The sequence below is a fragment of the Acytostelium subglobosum genome (genome assembly GCF_000787575.1).
Source record: "Acytostelium subglobosum LB1 DNA, scaffold: scaffold13, whole genome shotgun sequence".
Classification (NCBI taxonomy): Eukaryota; Evosea; class Eumycetozoa; order Acytosteliales; family Acytosteliaceae; genus Acytostelium; species Acytostelium subglobosum.
The window spans coordinates 365,431-390,911 of NW_012236520.1; the positions used below are offsets into that span (position 1 = coordinate 365,431).

The 25,481-nt window shown below is 43.9% G+C and overlaps 6 protein-coding genes across 6 annotated transcripts; 5 read left to right on the forward strand and 1 right to left on the reverse strand.

The window, feature by feature from the left end:
* Positions 1 to 490: 490 nt before the first annotated feature.
* On the reverse strand, positions 491 to 1,226 carry SAMD00019534_068170 (hypothetical protein; the record flags this gene model as incomplete). Its single annotated transcript, XM_012897929.1, has 3 exons — positions 491 to 595; positions 677 to 1,040; positions 1,180 to 1,226. The coding sequence occupies 3 exons, from the start codon at positions 1,224 to 1,226 to the stop codon at positions 491 to 493; spliced, it is 516 nt and encodes a 171-aa protein (XP_012753383.1).
* Positions 1,227 to 1,788: 562 nt separating this feature from the next.
* On the forward strand, positions 1,789 to 2,889 carry SAMD00019534_068180 (hypothetical protein; the record flags this gene model as incomplete). The annotated part of the gene is made up of 1 exon (XM_012897930.1): positions 1,789 to 2,889. A coding segment is annotated over one exon (1,101 nt), but the record flags the coding sequence as incomplete, so codon positions are not given.
* Positions 2,890 to 7,782: 4,893 nt separating this feature from the next.
* SAMD00019534_068190 (hypothetical protein) lies at positions 7,783 to 10,965 on the forward strand (the record flags this gene model as incomplete). Its single annotated transcript, XM_012897931.1, has 1 exon — positions 7,783 to 10,965. A coding segment is annotated over one exon (3,183 nt), but the record flags the coding sequence as incomplete, so codon positions are not given.
* A 708-nt stretch (positions 10,966 to 11,673) lies between these two features.
* Positions 11,674 to 16,002, forward strand: SAMD00019534_068200 (hypothetical protein; the record flags this gene model as incomplete). The annotated part of the gene is made up of 9 exons (XM_012897932.1): positions 11,674 to 11,835; positions 11,915 to 12,169; positions 12,232 to 12,763; positions 12,824 to 12,954; positions 13,041 to 13,799; positions 13,862 to 14,760; positions 14,831 to 15,227; positions 15,298 to 15,696; positions 15,763 to 16,002. The coding sequence occupies 9 exons, from the start codon at positions 11,674 to 11,676 to the stop codon at positions 16,000 to 16,002; spliced, it is 3,774 nt and encodes a 1,257-aa protein (XP_012753386.1).
* Positions 16,003 to 16,875: 873 nt separating this feature from the next.
* SAMD00019534_068210 (hypothetical protein) lies at positions 16,876 to 18,620 on the forward strand (the record flags this gene model as incomplete). The annotated part of the gene is made up of 3 exons (XM_012897933.1): positions 16,876 to 16,932; positions 17,003 to 18,544; positions 18,603 to 18,620. 3 exons carry the CDS (start codon positions 16,876 to 16,878, stop codon positions 18,618 to 18,620), a joined length of 1,617 nt encoding a protein of 538 aa, XP_012753387.1.
* Positions 18,621 to 21,121: 2,501 nt separating this feature from the next.
* On the forward strand, positions 21,122 to 24,972 carry SAMD00019534_068220 (hypothetical protein; the record flags this gene model as incomplete). Its single annotated transcript, XM_012897934.1, has 10 exons — positions 21,122 to 21,433; positions 21,650 to 22,201; positions 22,256 to 22,277; positions 22,355 to 22,636; positions 22,721 to 23,107; positions 23,247 to 23,534; positions 23,619 to 24,005; positions 24,104 to 24,418; positions 24,500 to 24,871; positions 24,956 to 24,972. 10 exons carry the CDS (start codon positions 21,122 to 21,124, stop codon positions 24,970 to 24,972), a joined length of 2,934 nt encoding a protein of 977 aa, XP_012753388.1.
* Between the last annotated feature and the right edge of the window lie 509 nt (positions 24,973 to 25,481).

A 25,481-nucleotide genomic window follows, 5' to 3' on the forward strand; every position in this document is an offset into this window, starting at 1 on the left:
CACACTGATCCCAGGGTCCAATTGGACCGCGTCTAAGTATCTAAAGTAAATCAACAACATAAAATGAACTCACACATACACCCTCGGCAACTCTTTGAAGCTAGAGAGACTTCCTTTATTTGTCCGTTCTCTGGTCTTTAGTCTTTGTTGTCCTTGTTGTTTGAACTTAACAAGTGGAATTTAAATTCAAGATCTGACAACATCATTTCCATTTATATGTTTCCAGACCGGATATATCTGGTCCCACTCCAATAATTATTAGTTGTCCACCACAAACATTAATAATATTATTATTATTGGTCCAATTATTAATCTATCGATCCAACACGGATACATCTCATCCATCAATGACATTGAGATATATTGGTCATGGATCACTTATTCATCTCCATGCTGTCCTACAAGTGTTCCATGACCAACAATATGATTTGATTGGCTGATTGATTAAATTGATTGATAATGGATTATGTTTAATGTTCCAATATAATGACTATAATGAGTTCTCTTGGAATCTACCAGAGTATGATGACTCTCCCTTTAACTCCAAGAATACAAACTGGCATATCTTTGTTCCAGGTGTCAGCTCCAAACGATTCTATTCATAATATTCAACTTATTAGTATGAGCCTTACTACTATCTCTCATTCACTGACTCAATCATGATCACTAAACATACATTGGTTGTATTGAATATCTCCAAGACCTGCCTGTTCTTGATACCTGGATTCATGAATCCAGCGGATATATGGACAAAGAGACCCATGCGAGCAAACCTTGATCGTCCTTCCAGTAGGCCACAGTACCTTGGTGAAAGTTCCACGCGCTCCTCAGTGATACCAAGACACGTGCTTCCAGGTTCCAACATGAATGTCTCACCAGGTGCCAATACAACCTTTGTAGTGTGATCCTGGTAGTTTGTGGATTCTGTAACCTTTATCGTCTTTGAATCCTTTGGAAACACTCTGAACTCATTGGATAGTGATAAGTCAATCGATGCACATCCCACTGCATTCGGATCATATGGTGTAATCTTTATATCTCTGATATGGTTCGCACATGTTAAGTATGATTGAGATGGAGAGTGAGTGTGTGAGTATCAATGCTGCAGGTACAAGGCAAGATGCCAAGATCAAGGAGGACACCTTGTTTGAATGTATGTTGTTTCAAACAATATCATACCCTTTCTCTATTGCCTTTAGAATCTCGTCTCTTGATAGAACTGCCATTGTTTATAGGTTGATTGTGTTATGTGTTTGATTGAATGAATGAATGATTATTGAAGTTGGAAGATGAACTAAGTAACCTTCTTCACCTTCACATTGAAAGTAACTTGGTGATGTTCAAAAGTGTGGGTTGTTGGGGTTGCGATTGTGGTTGTGTTGTGGACGATCCACAACAAGGTGTTGTTCATGTTGAACACAAAGAGATTGAGAGTTCACGATGCTTGATATTGGAGTTGGCCTAAATTGTCTTTGTATGATCATTACACTATTAATACTACTTTGGGTACATCATACTACATTGGGTAATAAAATGAATCTGATTGGATTCCACGTGAAATTTGAATCATATGATTTGGAGAGTTGCTATGCTCTAATGATTGATAGAATTGATTGAATGATCATCAAGACTTCAAGTGAATGACCAAAAGTTTACGTGTTGTCAACTGTTCATTTATTGGAAAACAGACTTGTCTTTCAAACAAACTCATTTTGTTGTCAGATACAACTTTCAACTTCACGCTTTAGTCAAGTCTATTTTTACAAAGATAGATACAGATAGAATAGAATGAAGAGAATAACAAGCGTAACAGGTATTACAAAGCAGTTGATTGGATATAGAACATCACAATCAACACTTGGTGTTGTGTCAATGTCTTCATCGTCATTGATTGGTGTATCGTCAAAGAAGACTCCAAATGTTAGATATTACTCTGCAACAGAGACATCCCCATCGTCTACACAATCAACAAGATTACATAACAATAAGAAGGTGTTGTTTGACGATGACAAGTTCTATCATGAGGAAAAGTACACAGGCATCTCCAAGGAGCCATTCTCTGAGGACATTGCCAAGATACTGTTGACCGACCTCAACACTGACGACATTGAGATCAAGCCCGATGGATTGCTCTACCTGCCCGAGATCAAGTACCGTCGCATCCTCAACCAGGCCTTTGGTCCAGGTGGTTGGGCCCTCAAGCCTTTCGGCCCACCCATCGTCGAGAATGGCTCACTGATCAGACCGTACGCACTCTACTGTCTGGGTCGCTACGTGTCCGAGTCGATTGGCGAGCAGCCCTACTCAGAGCAGGGCTACATCTCCTTTGCCACGGCCACCGAGGCAGCCAAGTCCAACGCGTTGGTCCGCTGCTGCAAGGACCTTGGCATTGGCTCGTCGCTGTGGGACCCCAACTTTATTCGCGAGTGGAAACAGAGGTATGCTCTGGAGAAGTTCTACGAGCATGCCAAGACCAAGGAGAGAAAGAAGCTTTGGACACTCAAGTCTGGCCCCGCCATTGGTTACCCATGGAAGGAGGTCTCGCCCATTGGAGAGTCCACCTCACCCATCCAAGAGACTATCGCCTATCAAGGTCAAGAGGAGAAGGAGACACCAATAGTATCTGCATCATCAACTTCATCAACAACTTCATCATCATCACAGCCAAAGGAGCAACAACAACAAGGTGAAGAATCAGCAGAGTTGGACATTGATCATTTGGTACCATCTGTCATGAAGAAGTACAATGGCAAGACATGGAGAGAGGTCATCAACGATCCAAAGGGACCATCATACATCAAATGGGCTGCAGGTGCATTCACTGGCACTGTTCAGATGCAAGCAAGAGCAATCTCTGATTGGATTGAGCAGAACCAGCAACACCAACAATGAACATACACAACTCAGTCGACAGTGACTAAGTTGGTTAGTTAGTTAGTTAGAATGCGTTGAACACGATCCTCATCTTCATCATCCTCATCCTCATTCTCATTATCGGTTCTCTCTCAACTAACCTATCTCTCTCACTCTCGCTCTCACTCATTCTCCATTCTCTCTTTGGATTAAACAACACACAGTGTTCTTGGGGGTAGCATCGGTCACTTCATTGAACTAGCTCAATGTGTTGGCAAAGGCAACTGGAGAAGTAGGCCCTGGCAATACAATGAATGGGTGAGCGAGATAGGCCAGCCCCTAGATGACCACCATCAATGATGAATACAGTAAGTATGAGTATCCACCACGTAAAGTTAGTCAGTTACCGTTACATTATATCGATTGATTGAATACAGCATCAAGGTGGATTGAGAAGAAGCCATTTTATGATGTGTGCAAGGTATAGTGTCACAGATTCAGAGTGTGACTGACCCTCTGTGTATTTTAGTTGAATGGTAGTGTTTCATTGATGACAGCGACAATAGAGTAGTTGTAATAATCAAGTTGTTTGTGTGATTGTTCTCAACACTATCCACACATACTACATGTACAACACACACATAAATACACACTACACTTTGATCACTCCAATGATCAACTCATGTGATGGCACCCCTGAGGCCTCGACTTAAGTGTGTGTTGGAGGGTGTGTGACTGGAATTCAAAGTGTTATTATTATTATTGCCATATACCCTTTGAGAGTATATGCAGTCATTTAAGTGATTAAACAGATCGTTTGGTTGGTTGGTTGGATAGCCCTGCGCCTTCCCCACACACATACCCCTCACAGCAATCAATCAATCAAATCAATCAATCATCCAATCTATCAAATCAAAGAAGAAGAGTATGTGTCACCACAATATATATGGAAAGGTAGGTGCTTGCCACCATCAGCATCCTTTGCACCAATGTCTGTTCTGATGGTTGAGGCCTAGAGGTGGTGTGTGTGTGATTATGTGTGTCAGGTATTCACTACTTATTCACTTGAACAGTGTTTCTTAATGTCTACACATGTGTATTCTGGAAAGAGTAGCAAACAATCAATCCATCATCCATCCAACAACTTCCACCATCCATCCATCCATCCAACACAATAATAACAGCAACAACAACAAAGACAAGACATATAACACCAACAACAACAACAACAACAACAATAATTACAACCAATTATCCAATCAATCATCCAATCATCCAATCAAAAATACAAAACGAATTAATTAATTGTAGGTATTATTCCAAATCAATCCAACCAATCATCGTCAAAAATGACAACCCTAAGTCTACAAATATTTGATCAACCCTAACACATTATCTTATTTGTAATCACATGTGACAAACTCAAACTTATCACATTGTAAATCGACACTCTCTCAATATCTGCACTTTGTTTATGATCTCCCCCATAATATTATCAATTATCTCATCTCTTCCATCCATCACTCAATCAAACCACAATCTCAACAATGACCAATGTTAATCAATCGGTGATTGAGTTATCATCTCGGCCGGTCACCCTCGCTCCACCCCATCCCCTACATTCACCAAACACCAACACAATCAGAAACAAGATTCGAATCTTCATTTGGATGATTGTTTGATTGACTGACGTTGAGTTGTCCATCATCAATCAACATTGATCACCATCACTCACTAACACTCACACCAACATTGTCACCATGACACCCCCACCCACCGACAACCACGCACACCTCGGAGTGATTGTGATCGGTCTTGTGTGATTGATTGATGGATGACCATATTGACTTTTCCATAATTTGTTTGATTGATCAATCGCACTTGTGTCTGATTGATTGACTGACTGCCTTTGTCGAGTGGATGGATGTCACTCCCTGCTCTACACTACTACGCTACTCCCTAGCCAAGTGTTTGCGGAGCAATCCACAATTTGTTGTCGTCATTAAATTGTAGTACTGTATGCATGTATGGGTATTACGCAGATGAACAGGTCAATAACTTGTTTGAATTATATATAAATACATCCTTGTAAAGGCCGTATCTGACTACTGATCAGTATGAATTGATACATGTTGTTATCATAGAATTACAGTCATTCGGATCAGAATCATCATTCAATCAAATATCCATCAATCCACAATAATAATAATAATAATAATATAGATATTCATCATTCATCAATCACATTTTTGTCATTGTAGTGTTGCTTGGAAGACTCCAGCCATACCATTGACTTTGTTGTTGACTAATTATTATTATTATTTTTTATAGTTCCCAACTACTTGTAGCTCATCAGAAGTAGTACTATCATTCAATCAAAAGTAAAAGTATGTAAACAAATATCCATCCATCAATCAATCAATTCAATCCAATCCATCAATCAAAAATATTCCAATCAATCATTCATATAATATGTAAGGTAGAGTGTATTTTTGAAACAAATACACTCGATTCCAACAACATCTAGTAATTATTATAAATCATGACGCACGCATCCAATGACTTTGTCCATTTAAATACACCTTCCCTTTAAATCCATACACGCATTCAAATATTCCATTGACATTCTTGTCATTGTTCTCAACACAACCATCCATCAATCACAATCATAATTAAAACGACTTCAAATAGTCGTCGTCGTAGAGACGTAGACGATTGTCATGGCGTTGAAAGTCAACCCAATAATAGATATGATCACACATCGCATCAGATCAATATTTGCCTTACTTAATCAATCAATCAATCAAACCAATCAATCAACCAATAATTATTATTTATTATTCCCATCGGATTCCTTGGATGGGTGTGTGTGTCATGACATGATGGGATCACGGAACACCAATTCATGGTTTGTAGTTGCTGTTGAGATGCAGGCAGCTGCTGTTTGGTTGATGATGCCCTTTAAAGGAAACGTTGTTGTCAGGTCCATCAGGGCAGCCCCATCAGCCACCAAACACATGAGTTGACCCTAGCTCAACGCTGTGACCGTGTCTCCAGGCGACTTTAATGTCATCCATCGTGTGTGTTTATTTGTGGTCCATCTAATAATATTCACACACACACAATCATTCGATCAATCACAACACTTCTCAGCACACTCATCCCCACATTCACACACACTACCGATCAATCAATCAAACACACACACACAATATATACTCATTGATCAATCAACACATCATGCGTCTCTTCAATCAATCACACACACGCCCTCATCCATCAATCAATCAATCACACAAGTAGTAGTGTGTAGTGTTTAAGATGGTGCTTGATGGCACTGATTCAGTGAGTGTCATTGTTCCACTGCTCTGATGGCCACCATCAGCCCTACCACTCAACATCAACACACACGGCGATCAATCAGTCAAGTAAGTGTGTATATGTGTTTATGACTCTCTATCTATGTGTGGGCATTATATACTTTACTAAGTGTGTGAAGGTTAAAGATGGAACATTGTGTGTGTGTGTGTGTTTGTATGAATGAATGATATGAATAAGTGTTACTTACTTACTTTGTGTCTGTGTCTATGTGTATGTGTAAGTGCATGTCTGTTATACATCTTGGTGTTGTTGTTGGGGGCTGTACGACACTTTAAACAAAAGTCTCTACTACTGCTACTGCTCGCCACTGCATCCGGCGTCACCCACCACCCTCTCCTCAGCCCAGCCACAGGCACAGGAACACACAACTATATATTTATATCACCTGGTGTTACTCCCTCAATCCCCAATCACAGTTAAAAGCTGCTTCCCTATCCTATCCTCTTGGCAGTTTAGAAAATATATACCTTCTTGTTCTTTCCAACCTTCCCTTCCTTCTTGTTGTTGTTGTTGTAGTAATATCACTTCGCCAGTCATTCAATCAATCAAATCAATCAATCAATCAATCAATATTTTATTTATAATATATAATAATATAATATAATATTAACCAAAGGACAACTTTATTATTTCCTTTCCGATTCTTCCAGCCAATATCCAGTACCAACAGAGACCTCCAAACTATCTGACCAAAAGTAATATTCATATCCATCGATTGACCCTCATTGTCCACCCTTTCCTTCCATCCATCCATCCTACAACCCATCATTGCCAATATCAAATCGATCAATCAATCTCTCTCGCTTCCACTACACATCGGTGTTGTTGACCAAACAACAGGCATTCATTCCTCATTCAATCATCCATTTATCCAACAATCCATCACATCCAACATCCAAGTGATCGTCATCTCATTAATCAAGTCATCACTAATTCCCACACTGACTGATTGATTGATTGACTGCAGCCATCCACCAACACCCAACCAATCACACGATCACATAATTATACACAAACTCGCTCATTCACACACTCACACACAATCACAATCACAATCACACTTCACCCACCACTCATCAATCACACACTCACACATATATACACACACATATATATACCATTCCAACGATCACCAGTTCACCAATTTATCAAACCCTACCCAAACACTACTGCTACTCTAGTAGGTGTAGCATCCAATTATATATACTTTTCCATCATTGTCCATTCATTGTTATGCGCGCTATCTCTATTCCAAAGCAATCAAAAAAAAACAAAAGTATTAACCATTAGCTCATCCCTCTCTTTACTACTACTCTCTCTCTCAGTAATATCAAATTATATATCCTAAGGAATAATAATCCAATAATCAATCAATCACAACCAAGTATACTTAATATATATTATATATATATATATATATTCTAGATATCCATTAATATCTTAAAGTAAGTTTGAATTAATCACAATTCCAGAATTCTAGAAATAATAATAATCTGACACAAATAATAATATTCCAATTTTAGAAACAAATAATTATTATTAATAATGGATAGTAGACAAGGTGAAGGGGATATTCCTATCAATACCCCCTCGAGTAGTAGTGGTACTACAACGACAACGACCACTACTACATCGACCAGCTCCACCACTTCGCCACATCCACCTCCAATGAGGATGGACAGCAGCAACCATATACTGTCTGAGCGCGGCATGTCCGAGCGATCGGCCTCAAGCCGAAACCTCAAGGCCAAGCAGGGCCAGTCGTCAAGCAATCTAAAGTGGAAGTGGAACAATAAGGACAGTAAGCCAGGCATGGAGCGCGAGATGGCAAAGAAGAAGGCCGGACGCAAGGAGTCGGAGCGCAAGCTCAAGAGCAGCGGCATGCTGAAAAAGAGAAACACCGTGCACGACTTCCACGACGAGGACCTGAACGAGGAGAACATCACCGAGGGTCTGCCCATCACTGAGGGCATTGACCGCGAGGAGATCATCGACGGCAAGATCATGGCGCCACCCACCGAGACCCTGAGGGATCTGTCGGCGCCCCACATGGAGACTCTGATCGACCCGGACATGTCGCCCGCCGAGATGGAGGAGAAGATGCGCCAGTACAAGATTCATCTGGAGCAGCAAAAGACCACGGTTCGCGAGCAGGCCATCATCAAGAAGAAGTCACAGGGGCAGCTCAAGCGCAAGATGACCCCAGGCATGCTCCAGGACGAGTCGTTCGAGACGCTCGAGACCATCATTGGCGAGTCCAAGAAGGATGTTGTCTTCGAGGTCAAGCCATACTTCTCGCACTCGATCCTGCAGGCCACCATGGCCGTGTTCCTCGTATGGAACTTGTTCTACTTTGCCTACCGTGCCGGCTGGACCATGAACACGCACGACGTCTACACGATGGTCTTCTCTGGCCTGTTCTACATTGTCGAGTTCGTCTCGTTCTTGGCCACCGCGCTCCATCTTAACAACTTCACCAACCCGTGCACATTCCTGTTGGTGCTCAACCTCGAGCAGATCTTGGCCATCCGTCGCAAGCGTTTCCCCAACATCATGATGTTCATCTGTACCTACAAGGAGCCACCCTCAATCGTCTCGCGTACCTTCCGTACTGCCATGTCGATGGACTACCCATCAGAGAACTTGGGTGTCTCGTTGTTGGACGATTCGATCAACTTCCGTGAGTCGCGTGGCTGGGCACACTTGCAGTCGGTCGAGAAGAACTTCTTGTTCCAGCTGCTCAAGCGATCGATCTACGCCGTGCACCCAATCTCGGCTCCAATCATGCAGGCCAGCCAGGACCCACACGGAATCCTCGGAGACACCTCTGACCAGATCGAGAAGTCCACCAAGGACGTGATCGAGGCTGAGGTCCAATGGTTCATCGAGTTCTTCTTGCTCAACTCATGGTTCGGTATCAACCAGGAGGAGCCCCGCGAGGCCGACGACGAGGAGAAGACCCTGATAGCCAGGTTGCGTGAGGACAACTTCTCGCCATACCGCAGTTTCTCGATGCAGGAGCGTGAGAAGATCTACCAGTTCTCCAGCGAGTCCCTCCAGTCCTTGTGGCACGGATCCGCCTTCTACCGCCCACTCGTTCGCTCGGTCCTCATCAAGAAGGACTACGTGCGCAACTTCATTGCCGAGCAGAACCGTGCCTTCCGTCTGCGTTTCCTCAACACTGAGGCCCTCGCCATGGCCCAGTACCATGTTCTGATGCTCGGTCGTCAGGAGGTGCCATTCGACGACGTGTCCACCGGTAACGTGCGTGTCGACTTTGAGTCGAGCGGCAGTGTCATCAGCCCACGTTGCACATACCTCCGTCGCCGTAAGCCTCCCATTCCACACAACAAGGCCGGTAACATCAACAACGCCATCTTCAACGAGTCGACCAAGGCCGACTTCGAGTACATGGGACTCCTCGATGCCGATCAGCAGCCACACCCAGACTTCCTCAAGCGTGTGATGCCATACTTCTACAGTGACGACGGACATGAGCTCGCCTTTGTCCAGACTCCACAGTTCTTCAGCAACATCTACCCAGTCGACGATCCATTGGGTCATCGTAACATGGAGTTCTACGGCCCTGTCATGGAAGGTCGTTCATCCAACGGTGCCTGCCCATTCGTCGGTACCAACGCCGTGTTCAGACGTCAACCCCTCTACGACATTGGTGGCATTATGTACAACTCTGTGACAGAGGATATGTACACCGGTATGAAGCTGCAGGCCTCGGGCTACAAGTCCTGGTACCACAATGAGGTGCTCGTCGTCGGTACCGCCCCAGTTGATATCAAGGAGACGCTAGAGCAACGTAAGCGTTGGGCTCAGGGTGCCGTCGAGATCTTCTCGCTTACACCATGGGGCCTGATCAAGAAGAAGCTGGGCTGGAGAAAGATGCTCTACAACCTTGACTCATGTATCTACCCATTCCTCTCGCCAACTGCCTTCTTCTACGGTCTCTCGCCATTGGTCATGTGTCTGTGGACTGTTCCAATCGTCGTCACTGATCCAGTCATCTTCATTCTCGTCGGTATGATCCCAGTCATGGTGTTGCCAAAGGTCATCCAGTACATGATTCTCCGCGCACGTCGTCCATATGAAGCCGGCAAGAGTGGCCCATCTTTGTGGGTCGAAGCCACTGATCTCTGGAGAGCCGAGCAGACCTTCTTTGCCTTTGCCGGAACATACGTTGCCGCTTGGAAGGCCGGCTCAGCGTCGATCGTCCGTCTGATCAAGTCTCGCCGCATTAGCCGTCACAAGCTTGCCCTCTGGAACTGGAGACGTGACTTTGTCAAGCGTCCAGTGATCGTAGAGTCATTCCGTCAGGCCAAGTCGGCCAACGTCACCGAGCAGGAGGAGGCCCGCGGACCCAAGAAGGCCGAGCAGTCCTTCCGTACCTCCAACAAGGAGTCAGACACCATCAAGAACTCCCGTCTGTTCCTTGCCAACCTGTTGCTGTTTGGCGCCAACATTGTCGCCATCCTGCTGACCATGCTCCGTTTCAACTGTTTCCAGGACGAGATGTGGCTGTTGGTGGTCGTTGCTGGCTTTGCCTTCTCGACCTGCTGGCATCTGTGGTCATTCATCCCAATGGCTCTGCGTCAGTCCGAGAAGCAGTGGCCATACGCCTCATCCTACCACGCACACAACATCCTCATCTTCCTCATCCTTGGTTTCCTCGTTCTCCTCTTCGTCAAGGTCAAGGTGTGCATCCCAAGAGTTGGCTAAATCAACCAATACTCTCCCATCATCATATTATTATTTATATATTATTATTACACTATCAATCAATCAATCACATCACTCAATCAATCACTCAAATTATTACATCATGGTTGGACAATGTATTGATCCCAATAGATCTTTACCTATCCTATCAACTCTACTTCTTCTTTTCCACTTCAACAAGCGTATCATACTCCTACCCTACCTACCTCTACCCTCTTTCACCAACTAGTAATACTGTATACCCTAAATAAATTCAATCAATTTGAACTCTAATCAAATAACTACTTTAACTTTACTACTTCTGTTTGATTCTTACTCATTAAGTATGTCCACGTGGACAGACATCATGATCAATACACAAATTAAAGTCCCCACCCCATTACCCGACGACGGTGGACCAATCATCGTCTTTTTGTCCTGGTTTGTCCCTCCCCAATCACTCGCCAAATATTGTTTTGATCACAAGTCTCTCCCTCAAGTTGCACCCACCCCATCATCAAATGCAACAAAATGGTTGTTTCATTCATTCAATCACACTTTCATCATAGTTATTGACATTATACACAAGTATTACTACTACTACTACATCTGCAACTACTTCTACAATATATAACAATTGTCTAGAGTCTGACTGACTGTTTAGCTGTTTAACAACAAACAGGTTACCTAGGTAGCATCGCACTACGAACGATAGACGTCTGGCCTTTCATGAGCAATGCTACTGAACAACACCTTTCTGCTTCAACACCATCACCATCCCAAACATCAACTGTCGCGACAACAACATCATCATCTATAACAGGTGCACCTCACCATCTCTTCATCCCTACTGCAGTCGATGAGTTACAGATCAAGCGATGGATACAGCATGTAAGCATTGAATGATTGATTGATTGAATCATTGATTGAACGATTGAACTGACTTCTGACTTCTTGATTGACTTGACAGAAATGCCCAACATTGTCCAATGACTTCCTAGAGATTGACTTGCTCGAGTCGTTACAGACCGGCACAGTGCTGTGTAACCTCATCAATAGTATACGACTCGGTACTATTCAGAGAATACATCTTAGTCCATCACATCTACAAAAGATTGAGAACGTTCGCAACTACCTCAGAGCATGCTGGTACCTTGGCGTGCACTCCAAGTACATCTTTCTGAGTTCACAGTTCCTCTGTGAGCCTGAGCAATGTCGTAGACAGGTATGTATATTGCTGCAATGACTGGATGAACAACGAGTGTCTCTAACAACATGTATGTTTAGTTGGTGATCAATCTCTTTGAGTTGTCCAAGATATCTGCGATCAAGGTCAAGTCGAATGGGTCATTTCTTTCATCACCGCCACAACCATCTCATGGTCATAGTAATGCGATACAGTTGCAGTTGTCGCCGCCGACGGCATTGTCCGCACCTGCCTCAACAACAACATCGGCACAGTCAACTCCTGTGATGTTACATGCTTCACTGGCCAACAACGCATCATCACTACCTGGCAAGTCACGAACGGGCAGTACACTTGGCATCAGCAGCGGCGGCAGCAACAATAAGAAGAAGGGTGAGGATAGTAAGAAGAAGACATCAAAGAAGACAACAACAAAGAAGACTAAGAACGATGATCTCGACAACTCATCATCGGACTCGTCTGCCTCATCGGACTCATCATCAGACTCATCATCTGACTCGTCAGACTCTGACTCGGAGGATGGTAGCACAAGCAGTGGCAGTGACTCAATCAACAACAAGAGTCAACCAATGATGTTTGGAAACAGCATTTCGTACAAGTCATTTGTCAAGGGTATGTAAGATAGCTTGCTAGATTGATTGAGTGGTCATGGACTAACGCGGCCACATTCAGAGCTGCTGCACTTGAAGGACAGGATATCAAGACAGGACAAGACTATACAGGTGCAGAAGGAGAAGATTGAATCACTTCAGAAGGAGCTGGAGATTGAACGACAGAAGAGCAAGAGGCTGAGCGACATACCTGTATGTGTAGTCTGAGTAAAAGAGTGTTTGTCGTGCGCACGCCATGGATATTGACCTCCCCTCCCACCCTCCCTCCCGCTCCATAGCTTGACATATCCAAGTACATTGAGATCCCAACCGACCCCAATGGAGCAATACCTGTGTCGACACAGGCATTCACTCGTCAGATACAACAGATACAACAGCTGCAGGCGGGCAACACCAACCTGAGCTCACAGATCACAATAATGAACGAGCAGCTGTCGGACAACATCAAGAAGAACTCACGTCTGGAGAACGAGCTGCTGAACGCAGAGACCGAGCTACTTACACTGCGCATGAAGTACGCCAATCAGATTTCCGACCCGCCCAAGTCCAACTCGAGTCTGTCCATCTCCAAGAACCCAATGTCTCGCACAAACTCCAACCTGCCATCTCTCCGCAAGTCGGCATCGCACACCAACGTCACTCAGGCGCACAGTCAGTTCCACTTCACCAGCCCGACCACCACTCCCATGCTGCTCAACTTCAAGCTCAGCTCGTCCACGCCACATTCCAATGCGACCTCTCCATCATTCTTTGGATCATCATCTTCGTCATCATCAACTGGCTATGGTAGCAACAACAACAACAACTACAATCACAACCAACACCATAACAGTAGCCAACAAGCCAATCCACCTGGCAATGTTGAGCCCGACTTGGATCGCGACCTCCTCGACTTTGGCAGAAAGATCGTCTCTGCCCTCATCTCCTCGAGCAATCACGTCGAGATGACCGACATCTACAAGATGAGCAGTCTCTTCTTGAACAACTACTCTCGTCGAAGCATTTGCATTGCTCTCGACGAAGAGACCAAGGCCAACGTATGTGTCCAATCACACTCAATCAACTCAACTCAATCAATCTAACATCGTTAACCTCACAGCAAATGAACCTTCCAATGAATGACAACTCATTCGAAGTGGCATTATATCTGTTCAACACGATACTACAGAACCTGTATGAGGCGCATGCCAAGGACTACTTTAGTTGCAGGCTGATTATGGACTGCTCGAGGATACTCAACAGGAAGAAGGTCAATGGCACTTGCGAGTTCATCCAAGAGTTCATCAAGGATCACCTGACCTGGAAGGATCTCTCCTTCTGGGAGGAGCTCTACTGGGATGAGCTGGTCATGAAGCACGAGCAGTTTGGCTACACCGACCATGTCGATATAGACTCTGAGTTGGTCAGCACTCTTCTCATCTCCTTTGGTATGTACATCTCCGTTCATTCAATCATTCATCCAGAGTTCGCTAACATGCTTCCAGTATATAACCTCCAGGGATGGGGCCTGGGCAAGAGCGAGGTATGCGATTTCACTAGGTCAATGGCAAGGAAGTCGTTCTTGAAGGACGACTTGTTGGAGAAGCTGATGGATCAGGTGCGCGCCATCACCGACCTGACGTACAAGTCGGACGGATTCAAAGGCTCACACTCATTTGTGCTCAAGAACTTCAAGAACATCTCTGAGTGCAACTATTGCAATCAGTACATATGGGGCGTTCGCGGCGTAGTTGCGCGCGAGGCACTCGAATGTGTTGGCTGTAAATATAAATCACACAAGAAGTGTCTCAAGATGGCCTCGGACACTGGCTGCAGCTCGCCCAACGTTGGAGCACCATTCAATGTGAAGCACGAGATACACGTTGGCCTGGCCCTACAAGGTATACCCGATCAATGGAAGACACTACTGGCACAGTCTGGCTTCCAGGATGGTGAGATCACTCAACACACCGACGACGTACTAGACGTGTTGGAGTTCCACCATGTATATAGCGAAAGGTATGTGATGATGGCCAACCCATCAATCGATCGATCACTAACTTACTCACTAACTCAATCTATCAAACAGAAACCACTCACTCAGTAGATCTGCCACCACATCCAATCATGAATCACTGAGCAACAACAATAACAACAATGTGCCGTCCAGACCCATCTCTCCAACGTTGGGTGAGGACAGCCAACTGCTGGCACTCGAGGAGCCATCGTTCACTCTTAAGGATCTGGTCAGCCCAGAGAATCCACAAGATATATACAAGGACATTGTAAAGATTGGAGGAGGCTCCACTGGCAATGTCTACAGCGCCATCAATGTTCACACCAACGAGAAGGTGGCCATCAAAAAGATGAAGGTCGACAACAGGAACCTCAAGAACGTCATCAACGAGATTTGCACCATGAAGAACTGTACACACAAGAACCTCATCAGATACATCAACTCTCATTTAGTCATGAACCATCTTTGGGTATGTTTGGCCATCCATCAATCAATCAATCTAAGCAATTACTAATGAACACCTAACAACAAACAATTAGCTCATCATGGAGTACATGTCGTTTGGATCGTTGACCGACATGATTGGAACGACCAAGGAGACTGGGTTCAGCGAGCCACACATCGCATACATCTGTCTCCAGGTGTTGTTGGGCATCGACTACATTCACAAAGGTCATCGTATTCATCGCGACATCAAGTCGGACAACGTGCTCATTGGCAAGGACGGCAGTGTCAAGATTGCCGACTTTGGATTCGTGGCCAACCTGACACGATCTAAGCTGCAGCGCAACAGTGTTGTTGGCACGCCATATTGGATGGCACCAGAGCTGATTCGAGGCAATCAGTACAATCACAAGATTGACATTTGGAGCTTGGGCATCTTGGCCAGAGAGCTCTCTGAGGGTGAGCCACCCTATGCCAGGTATCCTCCTGTTAGAGTATGTTTGATACAAAGTTGCAACGACACAAATTACTAACTTGGCAACCAACACTCACTCGCATAGGCACTATTCCTTTTGACATTGGAGGGAGTACCAGACTTTAGGGAGCCATCTCGATGGTCACCAGACTTTATTGACTTTGTCAGTTTGTGTTTGAACTTGGATGACAAACGAAGACCAGACGCACACTACCTTCTTCGACATGTGTTCCTAAAGAAGGCTTGCAGTACAAAGGAGTTTGCAGACAAGTTGGAAGAGATTTCATTGATCAAGCAAAGCAGCTTCTCCGATATCAATATATAAATATTACTTTTCGTGTCAATAATAATTAATTAATTAATGTGAAGTAATTTCGACCTTTGGTAAATTTTGGTCAGGACAGAGTAAATTGTCTGGTAATAACAAAAGTATTCATTAATAAGGAATATAATTTCAGGTGCTTTTGTTTAAAGCCGACTCCCGTCCTACATTGAGGAGAGCCGCGATGTTCAGTTTATTTATCCCAGGGATAACTATACGATTGTTTTCGTTGTTTGGACATTGTTCAGGATGAGTCCACTGGCCTTTTGTAATTTCAGTTGGCAATTTTTTAGTAGTTGTTATGATACGGGAAGAAGTGAGGAAAAACGGACAGCTTAGCCAAGTGGTTACGGCGTTTGACTTGAAATCAAATCCCTTCGGGGGCGCAGGTTCGAACCCTGCAGTTGTCGAAATCTTTTGATTGCCAAGAAAAAAACAATGAAGATAAAATCCAATCTTGTGAGTGTGCTAATTGGATCTCTGTATTTTGATACTAGAACTATTCCAATAATAACAAGAATTAAAATCAAATCAATCAGGATTAATTAATTAGTAAACACACTTTACTTCTCACTGGAGATACTGTATGTATCTTTTGTATCATTTATTCATCAATATTGGAAAATAAATACCTGTCAAGTGAAGGAACCCAAGATAGATCTAGAAGGATATGTTATGTTAACAAAATATCTAGTTAAGATGGCCAATCTTAAAACCCATCAAGATATTTTTTTTTGATTTCGGTTATGTTGGGTCTCAACCCATCTATCAGAGATTCGGTGAACGACATATGGTCGAACAAATCTGTTGTTATCCCTCTTGATTTATTAAACAAGTTAGTGTCCTTTTATCATTTGTTTTTATTTAATTATCAGAATGAATTATCTATTTGTATTTACTATTATTATTATACTAATATCCTCAATTAATGCTGTAAGTTATTTAAATTGAATAACTACTAAGTTTAGAACTTACTAACTCAATCAATTAATCAATATTCCAGTCCACTTTCGGAAACTCGTTCGCCGGTACTCTGTGGGAGTCACTCGGAAGTGACTCAAAGAGTGTTGCCCAGTTCACACTCACTGAGATTGCCGATGTGGTCAGTATCAGCGCATATCAGAAGGGTGCTGGCCGTTCTGGTACTCAGAAGTTACGTACGGTGATCTACTCTGACAATGGAAATCAACCAGGTGGCCTTGTCGTTATCTCAAATGAGTTGTCAGTATCTGGTACTTCCACTGCCAAATGGGTCACTTATACCTTGGCATCAAGTGTCAGATTGAATCCTGGAAAGTATTGGTTGGGTCACCTTGTAGGCTCTACCAATCAACTCACCAAACGTGCATACAGCTCGAGCACTGTCCTCGCCGCTTGGAATGGTGACTCATATACCGACGGAGCTACCAACCCATTTGGTAATCCAGAGGCATACACTTCCCAGTTTTCAATCTACGCCACCTACACAACCCCTACTACCTCTCCTTCTCCAACACCTTCTCCCACTCCTACTCAAACTCCTACTCCAACACCTACTCCAACTCAAACCACTACTCCAACACCAACACCAACTCAACCACCATCTGTCAACGTCTCCAACGCCAACTCACTCGGACAGTTCTACCTGGACTACTCTGAAGTCTCACTTATCACCCAACATGCTGGAGTATATGCCTGGGAGGTGATACAGAGCTACATGAGAGACCATGTCAACATTGCCAACCTCAAGGCAACCAACCCCAAGATGCGCCTATTCATGTACTTTGAAACTGCCGGTGCATACGCAGAGACAACGGATGCCACCTGGCCATCAGGTATGGGATATCAATGGGTCAAGGCCAATCACCCAGAGTGGATCGTGAAGGATGGCAATGGCAATGATATCACCTTCTGGGGAGGAAGTCTACATCTCTATGATGTAGGCAACCAAGCCTATCAAGACGAGTGGGCAACTCAAGCTATTAACTATGCCAAGACTGGTGGATTCCACGGTGTATTTGGTGATGATGTGAACATGGGTGAAGCATTCCTTGACTCATGGTCAGGTACCTCATCCAAGTACCCTACATACCTATCATGGACTCAAGCAATGGAATCATTCCTCAATCGTGTTTCACCCAAACTAAGGGCAGCTGGTATTGGATTCGTACCAAATGTAGCCTCCCAATGGGATTCTGATCGTGCTACCCAAGTCAGATGGGCTCAGGCTGCTGGAGGATACGCTCGTGAGCATTATGAAGCTTGGCAAGGAGACACTGCAACCGACATACTTGGAGGAGCAGAATGGAAATGGATGGCTGAGCTACATCGAGATATAGTAGCGGCCAAGGTACCATTCTACGCATTCCCCCATGCCGGAAAGAAGAATGTCAACAAGATGAGATACACTCGATGTTCATTCCTTCTCTGGCATGAGCCAAGTGTTGGTGGAGCATACGCCTTTTCAACTGGAGGTGGTCCAGATGCTGGTTCAGATCCTTACGATTCGGCATGGACCTTTGACCTTGGAAGTCCTTCAGGTCCAGCAACCCAACAATCTGCTGGGGTATGGACAAGACAATTTGCCAATGGTAGGATAACAGTTAACTCAAATTCTAAAACAGCAACAATTCAATAATTAAACCTTTGCAATCTATAAATTAATTTAAATTTTTGATACCATGTCTTTATGTTGTTATTTGTTAAGAGTGAGCAAGATAAGAGATAGAGGTATCAATCAAGATAAATAGTTTGAATTCTATACGATGGAGGGAAGGGCAAGAACATCGATACACTGAGGAGAAGTGGACACTCCTGGAAGATAACGATCATATTCCAAATTGATAAATTGGGTGTCTTATGTTTGATACTCGAGTAATACCTGCCCCTTTCAATCCATTCCATCCAAACCAATAGGCTCTAAAGTTATGGATGCCTGCTAATTCAATAAATTCTCATCCCCAATCTTGGTGGTAAGTATTGGAGGTGTATCTGATATATTGAGAGCAGGAGAGCTTTCCAAATGGAAACGGACCTTGAACATTGATTGTGGTTTAGTAATATTACACTAACATTAATGATACTTGGAACATTGTAATTTTGCACACTAGGAGTAACTTCAAGTGTGTGACCAATTCAAGAGGAAAGTGGAGTCGGGTCTGAGTATGGTCATGAAGGGTCAGGAAGGGTCAACTCTTCAACAATGAAATAATCAATCCTACTAGTTACTTCAGGGGCTAAAAAATGACTTTGTCATTGATTACGATGTATATCGATGTGGGATGATATAACACAATGAAAGGTGTGAAATCAATAGGCCCACCAATCCTATTGAACAGGACTGAAGTGGAAGTTACATTCTCAGTAGGAATTAATATGATTAAATGTATAGTAGAATTTTTCAATACACTAAAAATTTCATTCTTACCACGATCAGTGTGTGCACATTTGTAGGTTTTGGGTGGTGATGGCAAGGGGCATGAGATAGAGGAGGAGGGGGGATTGGTGGAGAGTCAACAACCAAGCATATTAGACTCATCATACTATTAGGAATAATAGTGCGCCAATGATGGAAGGAAGGTATATAATAAATTTTTCCACAATCATTGTAATTCATTAATCTATTTCCAAGTTGCCAGAAGAGAATGAAGAATATTTCTTTGGTAATTTTATTATTATTTATAAGTTATTGTTTGGCTGACAATGGTATGTACTTTATATATTTTGAAAGGATTAAGGGAATTATTACCTTTTGGAATCCAATCTAACGAATTTTTCACATTTCAAATAAAGGTCGGTGTGGACAAGTAATTTGTCCAATTAATCAGATCTGTTGTGGCGGCCAACAACTCGGACTACCTGAACGTTGTTTCGACAAATGTTTGTTCAGGAGATGTCCATGTGATACGGAGTGTCAAGTCATCAATGGCAATGCAGTTTGTGTTAGCCAAACGACTGCCTCGACAACGTATACAACAACAGCCACAACTACCAACACCCAAGGCAGCTCCATTGCCTCGACAACCGTGAGCACTGCCTCTCTGACGTCAACGGTTGCCTCCACAACAGTAACCACCGCGGCGACAGTTGCCACAACTACTGCCTCGACATCTGGCATTGTTACTGCTACAACATCCGGAGTCGTCTCAACAGTTGCGACCACCACAGTGTCGACTGCATCGACCGTTGCTAGTACCGTCGCAAGCACTGTCTCCCAGGTTACGGCAACCACAACCCAGTCCACTAGTGCAAGCACTACAGTGTCCACCACGTCAAACCCAACGTCAACAACAATATCTACAACTGCTTCGACCACCGTCACCACAACAGCCAGTGGATCGACAAGTGCAACAACCACCGTCTCTACTCAATCGACCACTGTTTCTACAGTCGCCACAACCACAACGTCTACGATACCCGTGACAACAACAGTGTCAACTACAGCCTCTACCCAGTCTACCACTGCCAGCACTGTGGCCTCCACTACTGAACAAGTCTCAGCATCGTCCACCTCGGCCACAACAACAGTATCCACTCAGTCTACGATTGCCAGCACCACCGCTACCACTACTGCCGGTCCAACATCGACAACATTTACCACCACTGTTTCTACCACTGCCACGACCACTGGTAGATCATCAACAATCACCCAGACCACATCAGCAACGACTACGATTACTACGACCGCCACCGGAACCGCAACCACTTCAGTGTCAACAACCGTGTCCACTCAATCAACTGTTGCCAGCACTGTTGCCTCCACTCGGCCACTGGTCCAATCACATCCACCGTCGCAACTACMACCGTGTCCACTCAATCAACTGTTGCCAGCACTGTTGCCTCCACCACTGCTCAGGTCTCAGCATCGTCCACCTCCGCTACCACAACTGTTTCTACCACTGCCACGACCACTGGTAGATCATCAACGATCACCCAGACCACATCAGCAACGACTACGATTACYACGACCGCCACCGGAACCGCAACCACTTCAGTGTCAACAACCGTGTCCACTCAATCAACTGTCGCTAGCACTGTTGCCTCCACAGGTTCTGCCTCGGCCACTGGTCCAATCACATCCACCGTCGCAACTACCACMGTGTCTACAACCGAAGCACCAACGTCAACTGTTGCCACCACAACTATGTCAACCTCTGCAACTGGCCCAGTTACTACTACAACTGCGTCAACGGTATACCATGATAGTACCACAGTGACAACAGCGCTACCCACTACCGCCACCAGCACCACGGTGTCCACTCAGTCTGCCACCACGACCGCCTCGACTTCCTCTGTCCCAACTACCACTGCTAGCACTGTTGGTACTACCACCGCTTCTACTACCTCTCCAGACGTGTCAACGATCACTCAATCAACCACTGCCACCACGACTGCAACAACAACTGCCATCCCAACGACCACTGCCTCAACAACTGCTTCGACAACATCCCCAAACGTGTCTACGATCACCCAAACCACCACGGCAACAACMTCRGTYCCAACKACWACTGCCAGYACTGTTGGMACCACCAYTGCMTCAACTACTACGCCWGACATWTCYACRATCACTCAGTCCACCACGGCCACAACTACTGCTACCACATCCATCCCAACGACAACTGCCTCAACGACAGCTTCAACTACATCRCCRGACGTGTCTACCATTACCCAGTCTACCACGGCCACAACCTCAGTCCCAACGACGACTGCATCCACCACCGCCTCGACCACCTCGCCAGATGTATCCACTATCACCCAGTCCACCACTGCCACTACAACAGCCACAACCTCTGTACCAACGACCACAGCCTCCACTACAGCCTCTACAACAGCCTCCACCACTTCGCCAGATGTTTCCACTATCACTCAGTCCACCACGGCTACTACTGGCACAACCTCCACCCCTACTTCGACCACGGCATCGACCACTCAGGTCATCGTTATCACAACTTCAGTTGTGAACAACAGGTTCTCCATTGCTGGTTACATCTGGGACGCCACCGGAGATCCAGCTGTTAAGCTTGACAAGACAAAGGGCCTCAGAGGAGTGATGAAATTGTTTGATATTGATGGAAACAGAGTAGACGAGATCACTTCCTTTGCCGATGGATCCTACATGTTTGTAGACCTTGCTCCAGGTACATACTGTATCCGTGGACCCTCCGACATTGCCAACTACAAGTATGCCCCACAAAAGGGTGACAACGTCTTCCTCAATGGCAAGGTCTRTGTCACTATTGGTCCGAGTCTCAACAACGTGCATTTGGCCATGGTTAAGGATGAAACCTTCTCAGTCAGTGGTATGTTGATGGATAGCCTGCAGATCAATCATCCAACACACTTGGTACTAACACCAACACACAATACCACATTAAAGGTTTCGTTTGGGATGACTCTGAGGATGACCAAGGCATTTTGGATTTGAACAAGCCTGAAGAAATGGGTTTGACACTCCTGGATTCCAATTCCAATGTGATCAGTGTGTCCAACTTCACAGGAAACTACACATTTGACAACCTAGATGCTGGTGACTATTGTTTGAAAGCCGCCCAATCCACTTTTGACAACTACGTCAACGGATCCGCCAAAGGTGATAGTGTCTTCAACCAATCCAAGTATTGTTTCACTCTTGGACCAAATATCACCAACGCCCACTTGCGTAAGTTATTATCACAATCCTAAACATCATTTTGTTCTAATACAAACTTTCACTACAATCAATCAATCAATCAATCAATTATAGGTATCACCAAGATGGTCCCATTCTCTGTAAGAGCATGGGATGACTCTGAGGTCAATCAAGGAATATTTGATGAATCAAAGACTTTAGCTCACATTAACTATACTTTCATCAATTCTGATGGTGTTGAACCATACACAGGTCTCTACACACCTTTTGCCAAGTATCTCGTAGCTGCCCCCCGAGGACGCACATGTGTCAGTCTGTTACCACCATTTGTGGCCAAATACAGCAGAAAAAATTTAGAATTAACTGCTCTCTACACCCGCTCTACTGTGCGCAAGAATGACAATGTCTATTTCGATGACAACAACCAGTTCTGCTTCGACCTCCAACCCAACAAGACAATCACCGACCCGCTCGATCCAAGTGTATTGGACATATATGCAGGTATGTATATTGATATAAGAATGGCTTGATAAACTTGAACTAACCACATTTGATCAATTCCGTCAATTAATCAATCAATCAACCAATAACAACACCCCCTCCTTCATAGCATTTATCAACACAAACACAAAATTCAAAGTTTCTGGATTCGTTTGGGATGACTCTGAGGATGACCAAGGCATTTTGGATTTGAACAAGCCTCAAGAAATGGGTTTGACACTCCTGGATTCCAAATCCAATGAGATCAGTGTGTCCAACTTCACAGGAAACTACACATTTGACAACCTAGATGCTGGTGACTATTGTTTGAAAGCCGCCCAATCCACTTTTGACAACTACGTCAACGGATCCGCCAAAGGTGATAGTGTCTTCAACCAATCCAAGTATTGTTTCACTCTTGGACCAAATATCACCAACGCCCACTTGCGTAAGTTATTATCACAATCCTAAACATCATTTTGTTCTAATACAAATTTTCACTACAATCAATCAATCAATCAATCAATTATAGGTATCACCAAGATGGTCCCATTCTCTGTAAGAGCATGGGATGACTCTGAGGTCAATCAAGGAATATTTGATGAATCAAAGACTTTAGCTCACATTAACTATACTTTCATCAATTCTGATGGTGTTGAACCATACACAGGTCTCTACACACCTTTTGCCAAGTATCTCGTAGTTGCCCCCCGAGGACGCACATGTGTCAGTCTGTTACCACCATTTGTGGCCAAATACAGCAGAACAAATTTAGAATTAACTGCTGTCTACATCCGCTCTACTGTGCGCAAGAATGACAATGTCTATTTCGATGACAACAACCAGTTCTGCTTCGACCTCCAACCCAACAAGACAATCACCGACCCGCTCGATCCAAGTGTATTGGACATATATGCAGGTATGTATATTGATATTAGAATGATGCCTTGATAAACTTGAACTAACCCCACCTCATTTGATCAATCAATCAACCAACCCATCACAACTACTTAATAGCAATGGTCAGACCAAGGATATCTGGCTTCGTTTGGGATGACTCTGGAAAGAATGATCAGAAGGGAATACTCAATGTGTCAAATCCAAGACCAGACATCACTCTCTCTTTGCGCACAAAGGATGGAGTTGAAGTAGCGAAGAAGACAGTGACTGGAAACTACTCGTTCACTGATGTCCCAGATGGAGATTACTGTATCTGGGCGACCGGCGCATACGCAGATTGGGTATATAATCCTGCTATTGGAGACAGTGTGTACAACGCATCTAAATACTGCTTCACATTTGCTTCAAAGAATATCGACAATGTTCATCTTGGTATGTGTTTGTTGATGTGACCATTCATTAATTCAAAACATTCACTAACAATACCCTTCCCTACCCTTACAATACTCTCAGGTGTCACCAACCTAATGTCCATCACTCTTAGAGCTTGGGATGACACATCAGTCAACCAAGGAATATATGATGATGTCAAGGTACTTGCTGGAATACAATTCCATGTTGTTTCATCAGATGGATACATCAGATATCCAAATGGTGCAACAATATCTGGTGTAATTATATTGAACTCACCGCAAGGTCCTACATGCTTCCAACTCGATCCCATTGATGGCGCATATGGTTTAAACAGAGAATACATCCAATCCTCCATGTTCCAGAACAACAACACTCAATTCGATTCCAATGGAAGGTACTGCTTTGACCTACAAGTTTACATTCCTGGTGAGGATCCCAATCTAACAAGAGCACCACAAGATGCTAGAGTTGGTAAGTAATCGATCCATTGAAAGAAAGCATGAGTTATTGATGAATATACTTACTTACAATATATATATCTACCACACTTCATAGCTATGGTCAAGAAATGAAAGTGAAAGGCAAGTCTCACTTCAAGATTGGGTAGCCAATCAATCAATCAATCAATCATCAAGTTAAACAAATAATCTAATCAACTAAAAAATAATAATAATAATCATAATAATAATAATGACAATAAATCAATTAATTAATAACCCAAGATTATGTTGGAATCATTCCAACAAGTCCAATGACTAAAAAAAGTTTATTACTCTATGATTGGACTGATTAATATGAGCAACTTTTGTCAAAATAAGCGTGGGTAGCCAGCTTCTCTTGTCACCATACAATGAGGCATAGCATTTAGCAACTTTGAATTAATTCATTTTTAGAGTCCCATAAATCATTTATTATTAGCCTGACCTACCTTCTGATGGTGGTGATCATTGTGTGTTGAGTATTATATTATTTGTTGTTCATTCATACATTACTATATTATTACATGACTATATATAATGGAGAAGAAGCGTGTATTGACCTCCTCATCTCAAGAGGAGAATGAGACAAAGCGACCAAAGAA